The sequence below is a fragment of the Fundulus heteroclitus genome, chromosome 22, assembly GCF_011125445.2.
Source record: "Fundulus heteroclitus isolate FHET01 chromosome 22, MU-UCD_Fhet_4.1, whole genome shotgun sequence".
NCBI lineage: Eukaryota > Metazoa > Chordata > Actinopteri > Cyprinodontiformes > Fundulidae > Fundulus > Fundulus heteroclitus.
The window spans coordinates 18,663,622-18,677,265 of record NC_046382.1 but is presented as its reverse complement, the minus strand read 5'-3'; the positions used below and the strand labels follow the sequence as shown (position 1 = coordinate 18,677,265).

At 41.5% G+C, this 13,644-nt stretch overlaps 1 protein-coding gene across 2 annotated transcripts in view; it reads right to left on the bottom strand.

Annotated features, from left to right (window-relative positions):
* slc35f3b (solute carrier family 35 member F3b) overlaps positions 1-13,266 on the bottom strand; it is an 86,241-nt gene extending 72,975 nt beyond the window's left edge. The window contains exons 1-2 of one of the 2 annotated variants that reach the window (XM_021314712.2): positions 12,983-13,266; positions 11,942-12,156 (exon numbers count right to left, since the gene is read on the bottom strand). In XM_021314712.2, the coding sequence (XP_021170387.2) occupies positions 11,942-12,156; positions 12,983-13,080 (313 nt within the window). In that variant the 5' untranslated portion in view covers positions 13,081-13,266. Of the gene's footprint in view, positions 1-11,941; positions 12,157-12,255; positions 12,380-12,982 lie in introns of those variants that run through there. The other variant, XM_036126663.1, reaches the window with a different exon arrangement.
* Between the last annotated feature and the right edge of the window lie 378 nt (positions 13,267-13,644).

Genomic DNA, 13,644 nt, shown 5'->3' with positions numbered 1-13,644 from the left:
TCTCTGTTTCAAGCCTGACGGACTGTCAGTGGTTCTCTCTCACGCTCTTTCCCAAATCCCCCCCCCCCAGTACAGTAAACTCCACCACTCTGGGTGGCACGCCAAGCAAAGACAAACGTGACACATCTGATCCGCAGCTCCTTCAACCCAATGAGCACAAGAGTCACTTGTGAAGCAGGTATGCGCTGAGCTATGCATCCTCTTCAATTATGGATGCGATGTTACACAACAGAAGCTGCTTCTACTGTAGCCTGCTGGAGAGAAAACGTCTCAAAATGCACTCCAGGAGACATGGTTTGACAGTGCTGATTTGACAGAAAGGCAGAATACATCTTTTGAAAAATGCAGTGCTTCCTGCAACTTTAATGCAGCAAATATTATAGTTATAGATCTAACTGTAGTTCTGTCTATATAAAAAGCCCCTCTGGTTACTTTTTAAAATCTCTTATATCTCTTCCAGTGAGTTGAACAGCGAGGGCACGTCACCATCAGCAGCCTTTGGCCCACAAATCTCAGAACCCAAGATGAAAAAATAAGGTTGCAGTGGGTCTGATACGTGTTCAGCTTCTCCGTTTAAGACACTAAGGACTGAAAGTTGAAGTACTCCTTAAATTTACCTGTGACCAGTGCAAGGAAGTCAACACATGTCATGATTCGGGTTTTGTTTGGTTTTGCTCGGACTTTTCTGGACTTATTAGTTTCCACTCCCCTCAGCCTACAGCCATGTGCCACCATCCAATCAGCTCAGTCCACTCCTCCGTCACCAGTCTCTCAGCTCCTGATCAGCTCCACCTGCTGCAATCAATTAGTGTCAACTCTGCTCACCTGTTCACCTGCCTACTTATACCTGCCTCAGTCATCCAATCACTGCCAGAATGGCTCGTCTTCCCTCATGTGCACTGTTCCTGTGATTCTGCCTGTTCCTGCGATTACTGCACTTTAGAAAAAGTGCAGTAACCTCTAGTTCAGCTTTTGACAGCAGCAGTCTTTGTTTGTTCCTTTTTTAAGTGACAAAAAAAATAAATTAACCGTTGCCTTGAAGCAAGAATGGGATCTTCCTGCATAAAATGTGCATGTTCTCCACATGCACGCGTCCATTTAGATTTCAGTTAGCTAGATCAAATAGTCCTTTTACAATTTCTTGATTTCTGTCAGGTGATAAATTAGACAGAGCTGAAGAACATTATAGTACAATCTGTCTCTGTGAATGTGCATAAAACAAGGCATGAATTGGGCTTTGAAAAGTGGCTTGAGGAACCCCACAAAACAGGACTACTATTTCTGATGTGACCTAAATTCCACAGATACTAAAATATCTTTTACAAAGAAAATGATTAAAACATAACCAGTAATCCCAGTTGAATCCTTAAATGTTAGTCTGGGGACGTCTACTTCTGCCTCTGATCATTAGGATTTTATTTTTATTATGATTTTGATAACCCTGGAAATAATCTACCATCATTCATTTTAGATTCTCCCAACTTATTTACAAAATGTTTTTTTTTTTTTTTTTTTTTTTTTTTTTGCGGGGGGGGGGGGTTGTGGATGTCTAGAAGCTGACTTCATCTGAGTAATAAAACTTTAGTTGGTCAGCTACAGTAACTGGAAGGGCAAAGTTTGGTTCACACAACAGCTCCAACTGCTAGGAGATGGGTCCGAATTATGCTTTCTGTAATTGCTCAAAAACTGCTTGTTTAAAAGATCTGGGAACAAAGCCTATTTTAAGGACAAATGGATCATGCCCACAATACAGGGAGCGAGAATATCAGACACCTCAATGAATGAGGAGGTCTGAACACATTATCTCCAGCAGGCATATAAAGTAGATAGTTTTGTGACTAATCAGAGTTATGATTTCCTGCAAAGATCTGAGAGCAGACTCTGGATGTGATTTTAGACCTAATGGCTCCAACTTTAACCAGAAGGTGCAAAAATAAAAACATTGTATTCACATTGTGGGAATTCTGCTACGCAGGGAATAACAGGAAAAGCTACATTATTAGTTGTCAAACGACACCTTAGAGGTTTTCCTGATGTCCGACTTTACAGCCAATGATACATAAATAACTGCAAATGGAAAAGGCTGCATGTTTGGGTGAACTCGACGTGGCAGCATGTTCTCATTAATATACATCTCCAAATGTCCTACAACCCACTTACATACATATATTAAATATTAACAACATCCAGATGTTGCTGAGCTAGTGGTATCAGATTTTTTTTATTGCCGCGTTAAATGTTATGCATGGCGGTAGCAGCTTTTTAGAGGCACCTGGGCAAACAAAGCAAAGCAAATACAGGGCTGCCTCGCTTTCTGTTCTCTTTGTGGAGGGATGTGGATAAGCACGTAAGTGTGCAGAACCCGAGAGCCAAAATAACACTCGCACGCGGGTCTGACCCTTGATGGATCCCTAACGCATTCTCTACGAGCGCAGGTTTTTGCTTTGATAACAGCTGCGGATGTGGAAAGAGCAGATAAGAGTTTAGGAGATGCTGCGGTTCAGCTGTAATTCACTCTTCAAAGAGCATCCACCAAATGTTTACAGCCGAGTGATTTCCCAGTATGGTTGAGTTAAAAAAAAAACATTATTAATCACCTTTTGGATGTAAATAATGAGAAATTAAAACCGGTCAGCCACTTTTTCTTTTGCAATGTAGCTAAACTCTACCGCAGACCAGACACACTTTCCAGAGGCAGCTTGAATGGTTTGTCTTGTATCAAATTTAGCTCAGCAACTCCTCCTTTCTCCCCAGGTTCAGCTGAGCTGAAAGGAGTCCTCCAGCGTCAAGCCGCGGCTCGCCGACACCTTCCCGCTTCCCTGTGACTGGCAGCGCTGGACATGTATGTGGGTACATGCTCACTCAAACCTGCCTTACTGTTGTGTCTCACCGAGTCCAACCCCTCAGCCTAAAATAGAACCCAACCTCATTTCATGCCTCGTGAAGCTCTAAATTTGCTCCAGGGGGGATGTTACATTTGTGATGGATAGCGCGAGTAAATTAGGAAAATGAACCGAGTCTGTTTGTCTGACAAATGGTTCACTTCTCAGAGGACCAACACGAACCCGAAGTAAGAATTGCACAGAGAAAAGGCCAGTGACCTGATCTAAGGAAACCTACTTTCTATGCTTTTGCCCTTAAATCTGAGTCGTGCTTGGAAAGCCTGCCTGAGCAACTATACGGTTCATTAATGCATTCAGAAGAGCAAAAAAGTTGTACAGACCATGTCCCTTTTAGGCCAATGTTCCGACAAATAACCTTTAAATATCATAGGGAATGTTCAGTTTTTATTTTTTGGCACTAGTGGCCTTTATTTGACAGTAAGCTTGACAGGAAATGGGGTTGAGAGAGAGGGGAAAGACATGCAGTAAAGGTCCACCAGCTGGACCGGCCGCATCCAGGACTCTGGCCTCGAAACTTAGCAAGGGTCTACACTGTAAAAAAAAATAGGTTTTGGGATGGAAAGAAAAAAGGGACAACTTTTTTCTACCACATATAATGTAACTTTTATTTTGCATGATTCAGTGAAAAAGAGACATGTTTTAGGGGGTTAAATGTAAAAACAAAAACACTAAAGAGGCAAAGAGCTTTAATCAATGCTTAGTTTCTGCTTTTTGTGCTTCCTGTTTAGCATAGTGAGTTCTTCAATTCACACTATCAGTTATTATAAATATGATCAAACTTGCGTCCTGTAGTTTGCAGAGAGGTTACAAAGGTTCTCATTGTATAAAGGTATCAGTCAGGGGAAGAGTATACAAAAGTTTGTCGAAAAGACGACCATCAGTCGTCTTTTCTTTTTCATTCTTGTATTCATTAGCTGCAGCAAAATGTCTGAGCTGTACACGAGAAAACAGGACGGCTTTTCAGTTAATCTGGGGAAAACAATTACATGGAAGTGGGTTAGTAAAGAGGACCAGGGCAAACTGAACGATATCATAATTATATGGCTTACTTGTTGCACCGCATTAAGAAGGAAAGACAATTTTTTAAAACTCGAGTAAAATAATGTACTTGCCTATCATCTGCATCACCCACAACTACCTGCTGCAGACAGAGTCATAGGTTCTAGTTCAGGAATTACGTGGAGGACAATACTTTAGATTGGTATGTTGGAGTTTCAGACCTCTATGCAATAGCCCAACTATGAAAAAATACAAGTAACCCAAAAAGCAAACAAACAAAAAAATCTGAAGTTGTGAGAGTTTTTTGTTTGTTTTTTTGTTCAAAGCTGCAAAGCTTTTAGGATATTTCAATATACCAATAAAAAGATGATGAACACATGATTTATGCAAATAAAAACATTTTTGGTAACTTTAAAAATGAACCTTTTGCAGCAATATTATAATATTTTTTCCTTCTTTTTCACTTGAAGTTCTTATCGGTCTGAGAGGATGACATTCAGTTTGGTTCTATTATGCGTAACACAGGGGAGGTGTTATCAGATGACATCCTGCTCAAATTCAGTAGAGGTTATAATGAGTGGTGAGAGGAAATAAATCCTGACTTTTCTGCCTCATTTATCTGACTGCAAAAGTTCTTCCACTCTAACAAAGCTGGAAAGTTCAAATTTCTTTCACAGTGATGAAATGTCTGTGAGCCGTTTCTTTCGTTACAGCCATGCCGATTCACTCTGGGCTAATTTACCATCTATAAAGATGGGAACATAAAACACTAAGTCAGGAAAATACATAAATGATAAATGTGACACTGGATTGTGGTCTACAGTTCCAGTAGGAAATGTACATGCACTCATCACTGACATGAATGTCACAGTAAACTTGGGCTCTTAATCATTAATTTGAGAAACACTTTTTTTTCCCTTTGACAATAGGTAAGCAACGCTGAACTACAGTGAATTTTAAAAATAACAAATGAGCAAACAGGTTCGATTTTTTTTGTCTATTTGATTATTTCAAGTCCACACAGGATCAAAATTATACATACAGGATCAAATATAACCCACTAATGTAGGGTTCTTGCCAGCGCATTTCCGTGTAACAGGCCGTTACGCTGTCACTTGTCAAAATTAGGCCGCTACGATGACTTTCAAGCAGTGTAGCAGCTCTTTGGCTGACATACGGGCTGCCATTCTGCAGGGTTTCCCCCACTGACCCATTCACATCCGCCCAAGTCGGAGAAACCCATCTCCTCCCTGCAGCCACACACCTGACGCTAATGATGAGCTGCTACTGGAAGGCTTAAGGTGCGTTCACACCAAAAGCGAACGAGGCGAATGAAGCGAGTGGTTTACATGTCATCCCTGTGTAAAGGCGAGATTAGGAGGGAATCAATGGTCAGAGATGCGAATGACGCGTTTTGAGCGATGTGAATGCTGCAAATTGGGTGAATAGATGCGGTGGATGCAAAGTTGGACAATCTGAAGTTTTCTGTCAATTTGTGTTTATTTAAGCAATTTGTGTTTATTTAAACATTTTTTTTTAATGCTACATATTTTGACAGTATAATTAGGCTACATTTCTACTGAGCAATGATTGATTTACTGCCTGAAGGCGGTAAACATTACGTACAGCACCGTGACTCGCTTGGTAAAATCAATGTCTGCCAGAACAGATGAGAAGAACCAGCAAGCGGATAGACACTCCTCTTATCTGATGACTGGGTGAAGAAAACTGGACAACATTTTTGTTATCCATGCATTGTCAGGACAAAATGTTTGCAACAGAGGAGAAATGTCACGCAACCCACAGCTGCCGATCAAGCGACACATTCGCTTTGTTCGAGTTCCGCGTGAATGTACCTTTAAAGCCTGCTAACATGTGGAGAACAGCCAGAAGAAAAACATGCAACCCTCTTTGTAGACAAGATAAACATGTACAAAAATAGAAACTATGAAGGAACAAGCGCTTCAGAATGATTGGCATGTGGGACAACCAAGAGATAAGGCGATACCCCTGAAACTTGAGGGACGGAGGGATGTGAGTATATAATGTCTGTTGGTGAGAACAGGAACAAAACTCTAACCAATCCATGCCCTTCGGACCGAACAGCAGAGGTTGGTTAGAGTTTTTACAGGCCTGCAGTCCCACAGAATGATTTTTTTTAACCTCGTTTTTGTGAATACATAAGGTATTTACTACTTTCAGGACGGAGGGACCATTTTACCCAGTGTTACAAATTACCAACTATAGCTTTAAATGCATGACAGCGGTACCGTCGGATAAAACGGACAAAGCAGCAGCAGGCGTCACTCATGTCTGCCACATCAAAAGCAAAAACCCCACTTCAATGCTGCTTTGAGTTTGAATGTACTGGTCTCAGTGGGAAAGTGACTCACTGACTCAATGAAAAGCTGGGATTTTTCACACTTAGTTATGCTCAAATGTCTGTTACAGAATACAGCATGTAAGTGTGTGTGTGTGTGTGTGTGAACCCTGAAACCTCCCTCTCAGGACATTGAGACGATCTGTTAAGCCAAAACAAAAGGCTGAGCCACCTTTGATCTGCAGCCTGAGTCATGGCTGACCAGCAGCTCCCACTTTCACTCAGCTTGCTGCTGTGCAAAAGAGCACAAGAGCCAATTTGGAAAGGTTGGTGCTAAATGAAACAAACAGGATTCTGTTTGTTCTCCGCTGAGAAGCACTCCGCCTGCAGCCTCTTCTGAAATTGGCTGCCTTCAGCATTAAGCCCTCCACTCTTAAGCTTTAAATGTTGCTTTCTCGTTGCCAGTTAGCCCTGGTAGTCCTATTGTGTGTTTGGATGCTAGGGAGAGCTGGTGTCTTTTAAAACGCAACCCGTCTAAAGGGTGTACAGAATCTGTCTCCACAAACCACGGTTTTAGCTGCATTCATTTAGACAATGGTGCAAATCTGCTGGAAGAAAAGATTGCCGAAAAAATCTGCCGTGAGAAACGCTTAGAAGAGAGCTACGCACATGGCTGTGTCTAATGCATCAGTGTAAACAAATATTTCATACATTTTCAGTAATGACTTGCTGGACTGAGTTGAAAACAATGGTCACATTGATACTGTTAAATTCCCAGCTAAAAAAAAGTTATTACAGGGATGTCCTTAAATATTTCACAGCCAACATTTTGTCATTAACTACAGTAGATGAATAGATTGAAGATAGGTAAAAACATAATATGTTTAGGTCTGGTCTTTCACTTACACCAATGTCCTTTCTTTAACCTATTCTTGATGTACCTTTTTAGATTTAGCCAAACTCTTATCCTACTGATGGTGTCTGTCAGGATATGTCGAGGTTTCAGTGATGTAGAATTTCAGAAACACTTTGAAGTAATACATGAATAGTTAATCCTAAATGTTAAGTTAAGTTAAGTCTTAACTGTAACCTGCCTTGCTATCAAACAGAATTGTTACAAGATATTTGAAACCTTACATGTGGAAACAATTTCAGCCTGGAAATAGTATTTAATCTAAAATGATACTCATATGACATTCTAGGTCTCTTTGTTACGTTAAAAGTGTGTGTGTGTGTGTGGGTGGGGGGGGGGGGGAATCCTTTTATCTTGGCTGAGTTTAATGTGACATAACATGGATGTTGTCTAAAGTATGTTCTGATTGGTCAATCAGGCCCTAGTGGTGAACTAGGAGCTGGCAGTTCCTGAGGCAGCTGGGTTGTTCGGTTAAAATTCAAACTAAACATCAGAGGACATTTTGCTCAGAGAGGTTTACAAGAAGCCTGATCACCTTGTCAAGATTTAGGTGAAATGAAAGTAAGTTTGTTTTGAGCCATCAGAGTTCAATATTGAGAGACCTATTAGCTAGAACATTAGCTTTTGTGCTGAGATTTCCCAGTCAGCCAGGTTTAAACCTGGAACCCGGAGTGATTTAGTTGCTTCCAGGGGTGAACCAATAATCCGTGCAGGTGGTCCAACTTTTGCTGGTCAAAGAGTGGTTCTGGAGCCTTAACACCCATTACATTTTCTCCCTTTTATTCTTCCTCAAATCAAAGTTAGGTGTTAGAATCTAATATTGGGGCTCACATCCCATCCCTTTAAATTGCTGAGAGACCAGTAAACTTTTGATAAAGTTAGATGTCGTGGTTAGGGTTAAAGGAGGACCCAAGTGCAGGTTGTAGTAGTGGCAAAAAGCTTTGTTAAATAATGAAAAACTTACAACACATGAGGAGACAAGGCATGAAACTCAGTCACTGACTATCAGGCATGGAGAGGGACAGAGAAACAAGGAGCAGGATGCCCAACGTGGTAGCACAGAGCGCAAACAGCAGAAGAAACCAGCAAGTTAGAAATTAAAACCGGATAGCTTATATACAGGGGGAGGAGTGGGAAAAAACATGACAACACAGGGGGGAGTAATCAAGTGGGAGAGGAGGAACAGCTGAGATCAACGAAGGCAGAGAGCCTAGTGAAAGTACAAAATGTACACAGAAAGACCTGAGTGAGAAATCCACAAATGTATGAATTAAAATAAAATTAACTTGCAAATATAAACGAGGAAAAAAAAAGAAAACCAACATTTACAAACACAAAGAAGCAACTGAGTGTAAGGGGATTATTAAAGAAGCCCGATCCAGAAAACACAACAGGAATAGTTCAGAGTACAAACAGAAAATGAATTAAAAAAACACCAAAAGATTATGAGATTAGATGTTAATCATCTTGAATAATATGTTGGACCTTCATTTGATGTTAACCCCGGTTTTAATTCAGTTTTAAAGCTTATTGCCAATATAACAATCATGTCTATTTATTGCCAATTATGATCCTGATCAGAGCCATTTGGTTTCTCTTGCATTCGGTATCAGCACGTTTAATTTAAAATCCACTCTGCCAACCACTGGGATGTGGTAGTGTGTGGCTTTTGAACCATAACCACTATGAAACCATCTGAGATTAATGTTGTATTATTCTGATTTCATCTGTGTCCTCAGATCTCACAGGCACTCCAGCAGAATGAGCTCAGCGTCAGGGGCAAGGATCTACCTAAATGGTCTGATTTTCAAACCCCACATGGAAGCACAGGCAAAAAAAAAAAAAAAAAAAAAAGAAATTAAAAATGTTCCAGGAAGTTAATTATTGGAGAAAACAGACGTCCAGGAACCTATAGTTGAAGGGTGCTCAAAGATGATCCTTAAATGTGTGTTAAAGATTGTTCATGGAAAGTAAATAATTCATCCTTCAGAACAGTTCAGAAACTTTAGGACTAATTCGTTTTTTTCATTTTTACATTAATATAGTTTAATGTAGCTTATCAATGCAACCGTTGGTTCACCAGTAGCATGTGCGGGAGGCTGAGTCAGAATTAAAGATTTCAAACAATTCTAGTTCAGGTACAAATATTCATGTTAAAAAATCAGCTGCTGATCGGCAGTATTATATAGGGAAGCAAAGATCAGACAACAAAAGTCCACAATGTGAATATAATAGTTGGACAACAATGTGAAGAATCCTTGGTGTAGATTTCTTTGTCTTAAAGGTGCATAGCTACGTTATTTGACTTTTTTTATACGTCAGTAGCGCACCCTGGTTGCGTACAAAGTTTCATGAAAGATTATCACGTCCCGCTGCCATATTAGTTATTATTTTGGTGTTTTATGCTTTATTTTATAATAAAGCCCCTTGTGTATATTTATAATAACAATGGCAGTACGTCACTGCACATGCACAGCAGGGGATAAACCAAGGAAGCAACTAATGGCGATTAGCATCTACCAGCAAAACAATCAAGAATGGTCCAAGATCCAGTGGAGAAAAAAAATGCTAAAAAATATATGATTCCAAGAGGGAAAAGACTGGAATTTCACTGGGAATACATCATGAACGTTGTTGTTCATTGAAGCAGACGCTAAACCTGCCGAGGCTCAGATGTGACCGCAGAGTTGATTGTCGTGAGTAAATGTTCTGATATGAGGCTTTTAAAGTTGTTGTAGATAGGTGTATTTAATAATTCACTGCGAGGCATTGCAGAGGGTCAGGCTCATTTATTTACAAGTGATTTATTATTTAGGCAAACCGGCATTATGATAGCTCTGTGATACTGCCAGTAGATGGCGCCATGTCTGTTTATATCTGCTCATCCCGCCTCATGCCGGGGTTCTATTTAGGCTCAAAAAGGACCATCAAAACACTATCAGGATGGACGCTTGGTATATATAACCTTATTTTATCCTGATCAAACATTTTATGGTCTTTTTTTATAATAATCATATAACATGGCTATATACCTTTAAGTTGGGACTAGTTTGCTAAACTGTTTGTTTACTTAAAAACAAGAGCTGTTCTCCTTGGTGCCCAGATGTATTTTGTGCCGTAGAAAGAAGCAGTGATGCAACAAAGGGGTACAATTTCCCCATCCCAACTTATTTACACAATGTTCCTGATTGCAAATAAAACATTTACCATTTATATTTTTAGCACATGAGATGTTGTCTCTGAACTGTTTTAACTTTGATATTGTTGTTTGCAACGTTCATAGATTCTGTGTTTATTTATTTAAACATAAATAAAGTTGTGAATGAGTTGTGAATTTTTAGATGGAAGATTTGCCTTTTATACCCAATCACAACAAATATCTGCAAATTTAATTCGTCTTTCTGTCTTTTCATTAATACTTAAATACATGTCTTTCCTTCATGTACAAAACTTATGTGCAAAATAGCTGAAATGGCTCTTATAAACAGAAGATTGCATGTTATAAACTGCAGTGCCTGTTTAAGGATCCATCTCTTCGTCTTTAGGGAATATAAGGATTTCTCTCTGAGATTTCCTTTTTAATGAAGAGGTATCTTGAACAAAACAATTTCATTGTATTGCACAGTAACTTTGCCCAGATTTGTACTCTGCACTCCTTGACCAAACCAGTCAGGATGTAGAACTAGATGGACAGGCTGTGAAATGCCAAAAAAAATACACTTTTGTGTGCATTTCATAACTTTTGTCATCATCATATTAGATTAGATTAGCTTTATGTAATAAAGATGCTGATCAAACATGAACAGGTGCTGAATAGCTCTGCAGTGCTCAGATGGTGGCGCGTTATCGGCCCATGAATCCTGAAGATGTACTGCATCTGTTAAATATTGCATTCTCTCATGAAATCTGCCAGATTTTATGAGAGCATTGGTTAAACCACACCAGCAGAACAATAGTACACATGGACAAAAAGAGAGCCTGTGATCGCATCCGCCTCTTGCCATGAGACACTAACAGCACCGTTACGATGCCAGACAAAGCCACTGAGCAGGTGATGCTCAGTGGCTCAGTCTGTAATCCATCACTTCGACCAGACAAGATCTGCAGCTGCTACACATCAGCAGATCCAACGCGACTTTGATGTCGCTGGAGCAACGCAGAGAAGGAATGTGAGCAACGCAAACTAAAAGATGCTTTGACAGCATGTTTTCCTCAAAGAACCGGCTGCTTGGAGCAACAATCCCACTGATCTAATCCAAGCACGGAAAGCTCCACCGAAACAAAGACTATAGCTCTTTTTTTTTTCTGCAGCAACAAACAGCAACTCTGAAGCTTGGGCAATGCTGGTTTGGATCAGGGCTGGAGCTGTCTTCTTGGGTATTTGCTCGGAAGGATTGGTAAATGTATTCAGCGTGGAACACGTCTTACACACAGAACCGCGTTTGCTCTGTCAACAGATTAGTGAAGATGAAACAGGTTCAGGGAATCAGGGGGTCCAAACTGAAAGCTGATTTCCACCATCTTTGGAACAGTCACACAAATGCGAAAGTTGCATAGGCAGGGTGAAAATATACTGTTAGAATAAGTAGAATTTAACCAGTATTTTAAAAAAAAATCAGACTGACAGACTAATTTGCTTGATTAAAATCTAAATCCCTATATGCATTGACATTTTGTGATGAAAGGCTGTCAAACGGCGCTTCTGGCGAGGCTTTTTTTCCGTGTCTCATTCAGGACGCCTGTCCTCCCATTCCAACTTTACATCAACTTGTCATGAGATCAAACAGGTGAAGTCTGGAGACTCACTCTTGTAGCTCGTACTCCACGGCTGGTATCCGTAGTAGCCGGTGATCCGCAGAATCCGCTCCTCGATGGACGCGCTGTTGATGTCCTCCACCGAGCGCGACGACTTGAGGTCCTCCTTGATGGCCTCGTCCACCACCAGGTACTTGAGCTGTCTGAGCTGAGGGCTGATGTCCGACAGCCTTCTGGGGCTCACGTCGGGCGACTTGCGCATCCCGCTGCGAAGAGAGAACAAGGGGAGGGTGTTGGGTGGCAGTGTTATCACACCGAGCGAGGCCGCCTGGAGAAGGGGAAAAGGGGAGCACATAAACCTTGACCTGGAGGAACAGGAGGCTAAAGCAGGGAGGCTCATGGTGTTGCGCGTCCCGCAGATCTCCGGTTCGGGACCCCCTGCTGCGCCTCTCATGTAACGTAGAGAAAACATCATCATCTCTGTCTCAGTGGTCCGCACAGCAACCGTGCGTAAATGACGCTAAAGCAAAGTGACTGGTCTTGCAATGGTACACCGTGCCCAGCGCATCTCTTGTCATGGGCTTCTCTGAATGTGTAACGAATCGATCGTGAGTGATTTGCTGAGACGGATAAGCTACTCCGCTGACACGCCTGGGCGTCCAGTGGCCACCGGACCGCCATGACTGCGCACAGCGGCGTGAGTCCATCAGGAGAGCCTCTACTTTTGTAGCGAGTTCACGCGCCAGGTGGAATAAAAAGGACGAGGGCAGCGAAGCAACCACAACAATGCAGCTCGGCGTTGAGCTGTCAGCCACTAAGCTGTTACAAAACCATCGTCGTGTGACGGCAAAAATAAAAAAATAAAAAAACAGCAATCACTGAGGCACTCTGAAAATCTCTTGCCTAAACGGCACAGTTAACTACTTCTTTACACCTGGAGCACCAATCGCATATAATCCACACGTAATAAATCAGCTCTAAAGCAGCTTGGCGCAAGAATAAAGTCAACTTTCCATGCGCACAGGTGCAATCAAGTTCGCAACAGGTTACCCTGTCTATAGCATTTAAAAAATAAAAAAATAAACCTCTTACATAGGCAAAAGAGTGGTAGGGGGTCCAAGGTAGCACATGCAGTCCCGGTGGGGCCGTGCGACCCGGTCCCACACAGTGCCCTCTCTGTCGTCGTACATCCTCCGGGGGTGGGGACGACGCACAGCAGCGCACGGCTACAGATGATCTAAAACCTCATCCGGATCGGCGAAAGCGGACAAAAGCACCATCGTGTGTCTTCTGCTCATCTCCACGAGCATATGGGCTGGCCACTACAGTGCAGGCTGTTTTAACTCTTACCGAGCGCGCTCTGCTCTGGATGCCTGCCGCTGCGCGCTGACGGCGGCGGCACTGCAACAGCGTCATCTCCCGGATAGCCTGGGAAAAGGAAGCCTGTGATCATCTGGACAACAGATTGATCTGTTCCCCCCTGTGATCTGAACGACGTTTGCAGCTCTTATTTATTTACTTTTTTAATGCAAATTAGTCCAGGGAGTACCTCTGCTGCCGGTAACAGCGTTGCAGTTGTCATCTCTATACTTTGAATTTCATTTTTATTTAAATCCTAGAGGAGTTTGTGCAGGCTGTGACGTTTTGGTCCATAAATAATCAAAAATACCAAATACAAAATGATTCATTGATGTGTAAAGAGTCTCAAAACAAATCCATATTTTATCATAGCCAGATAATCTCACACAGATCTC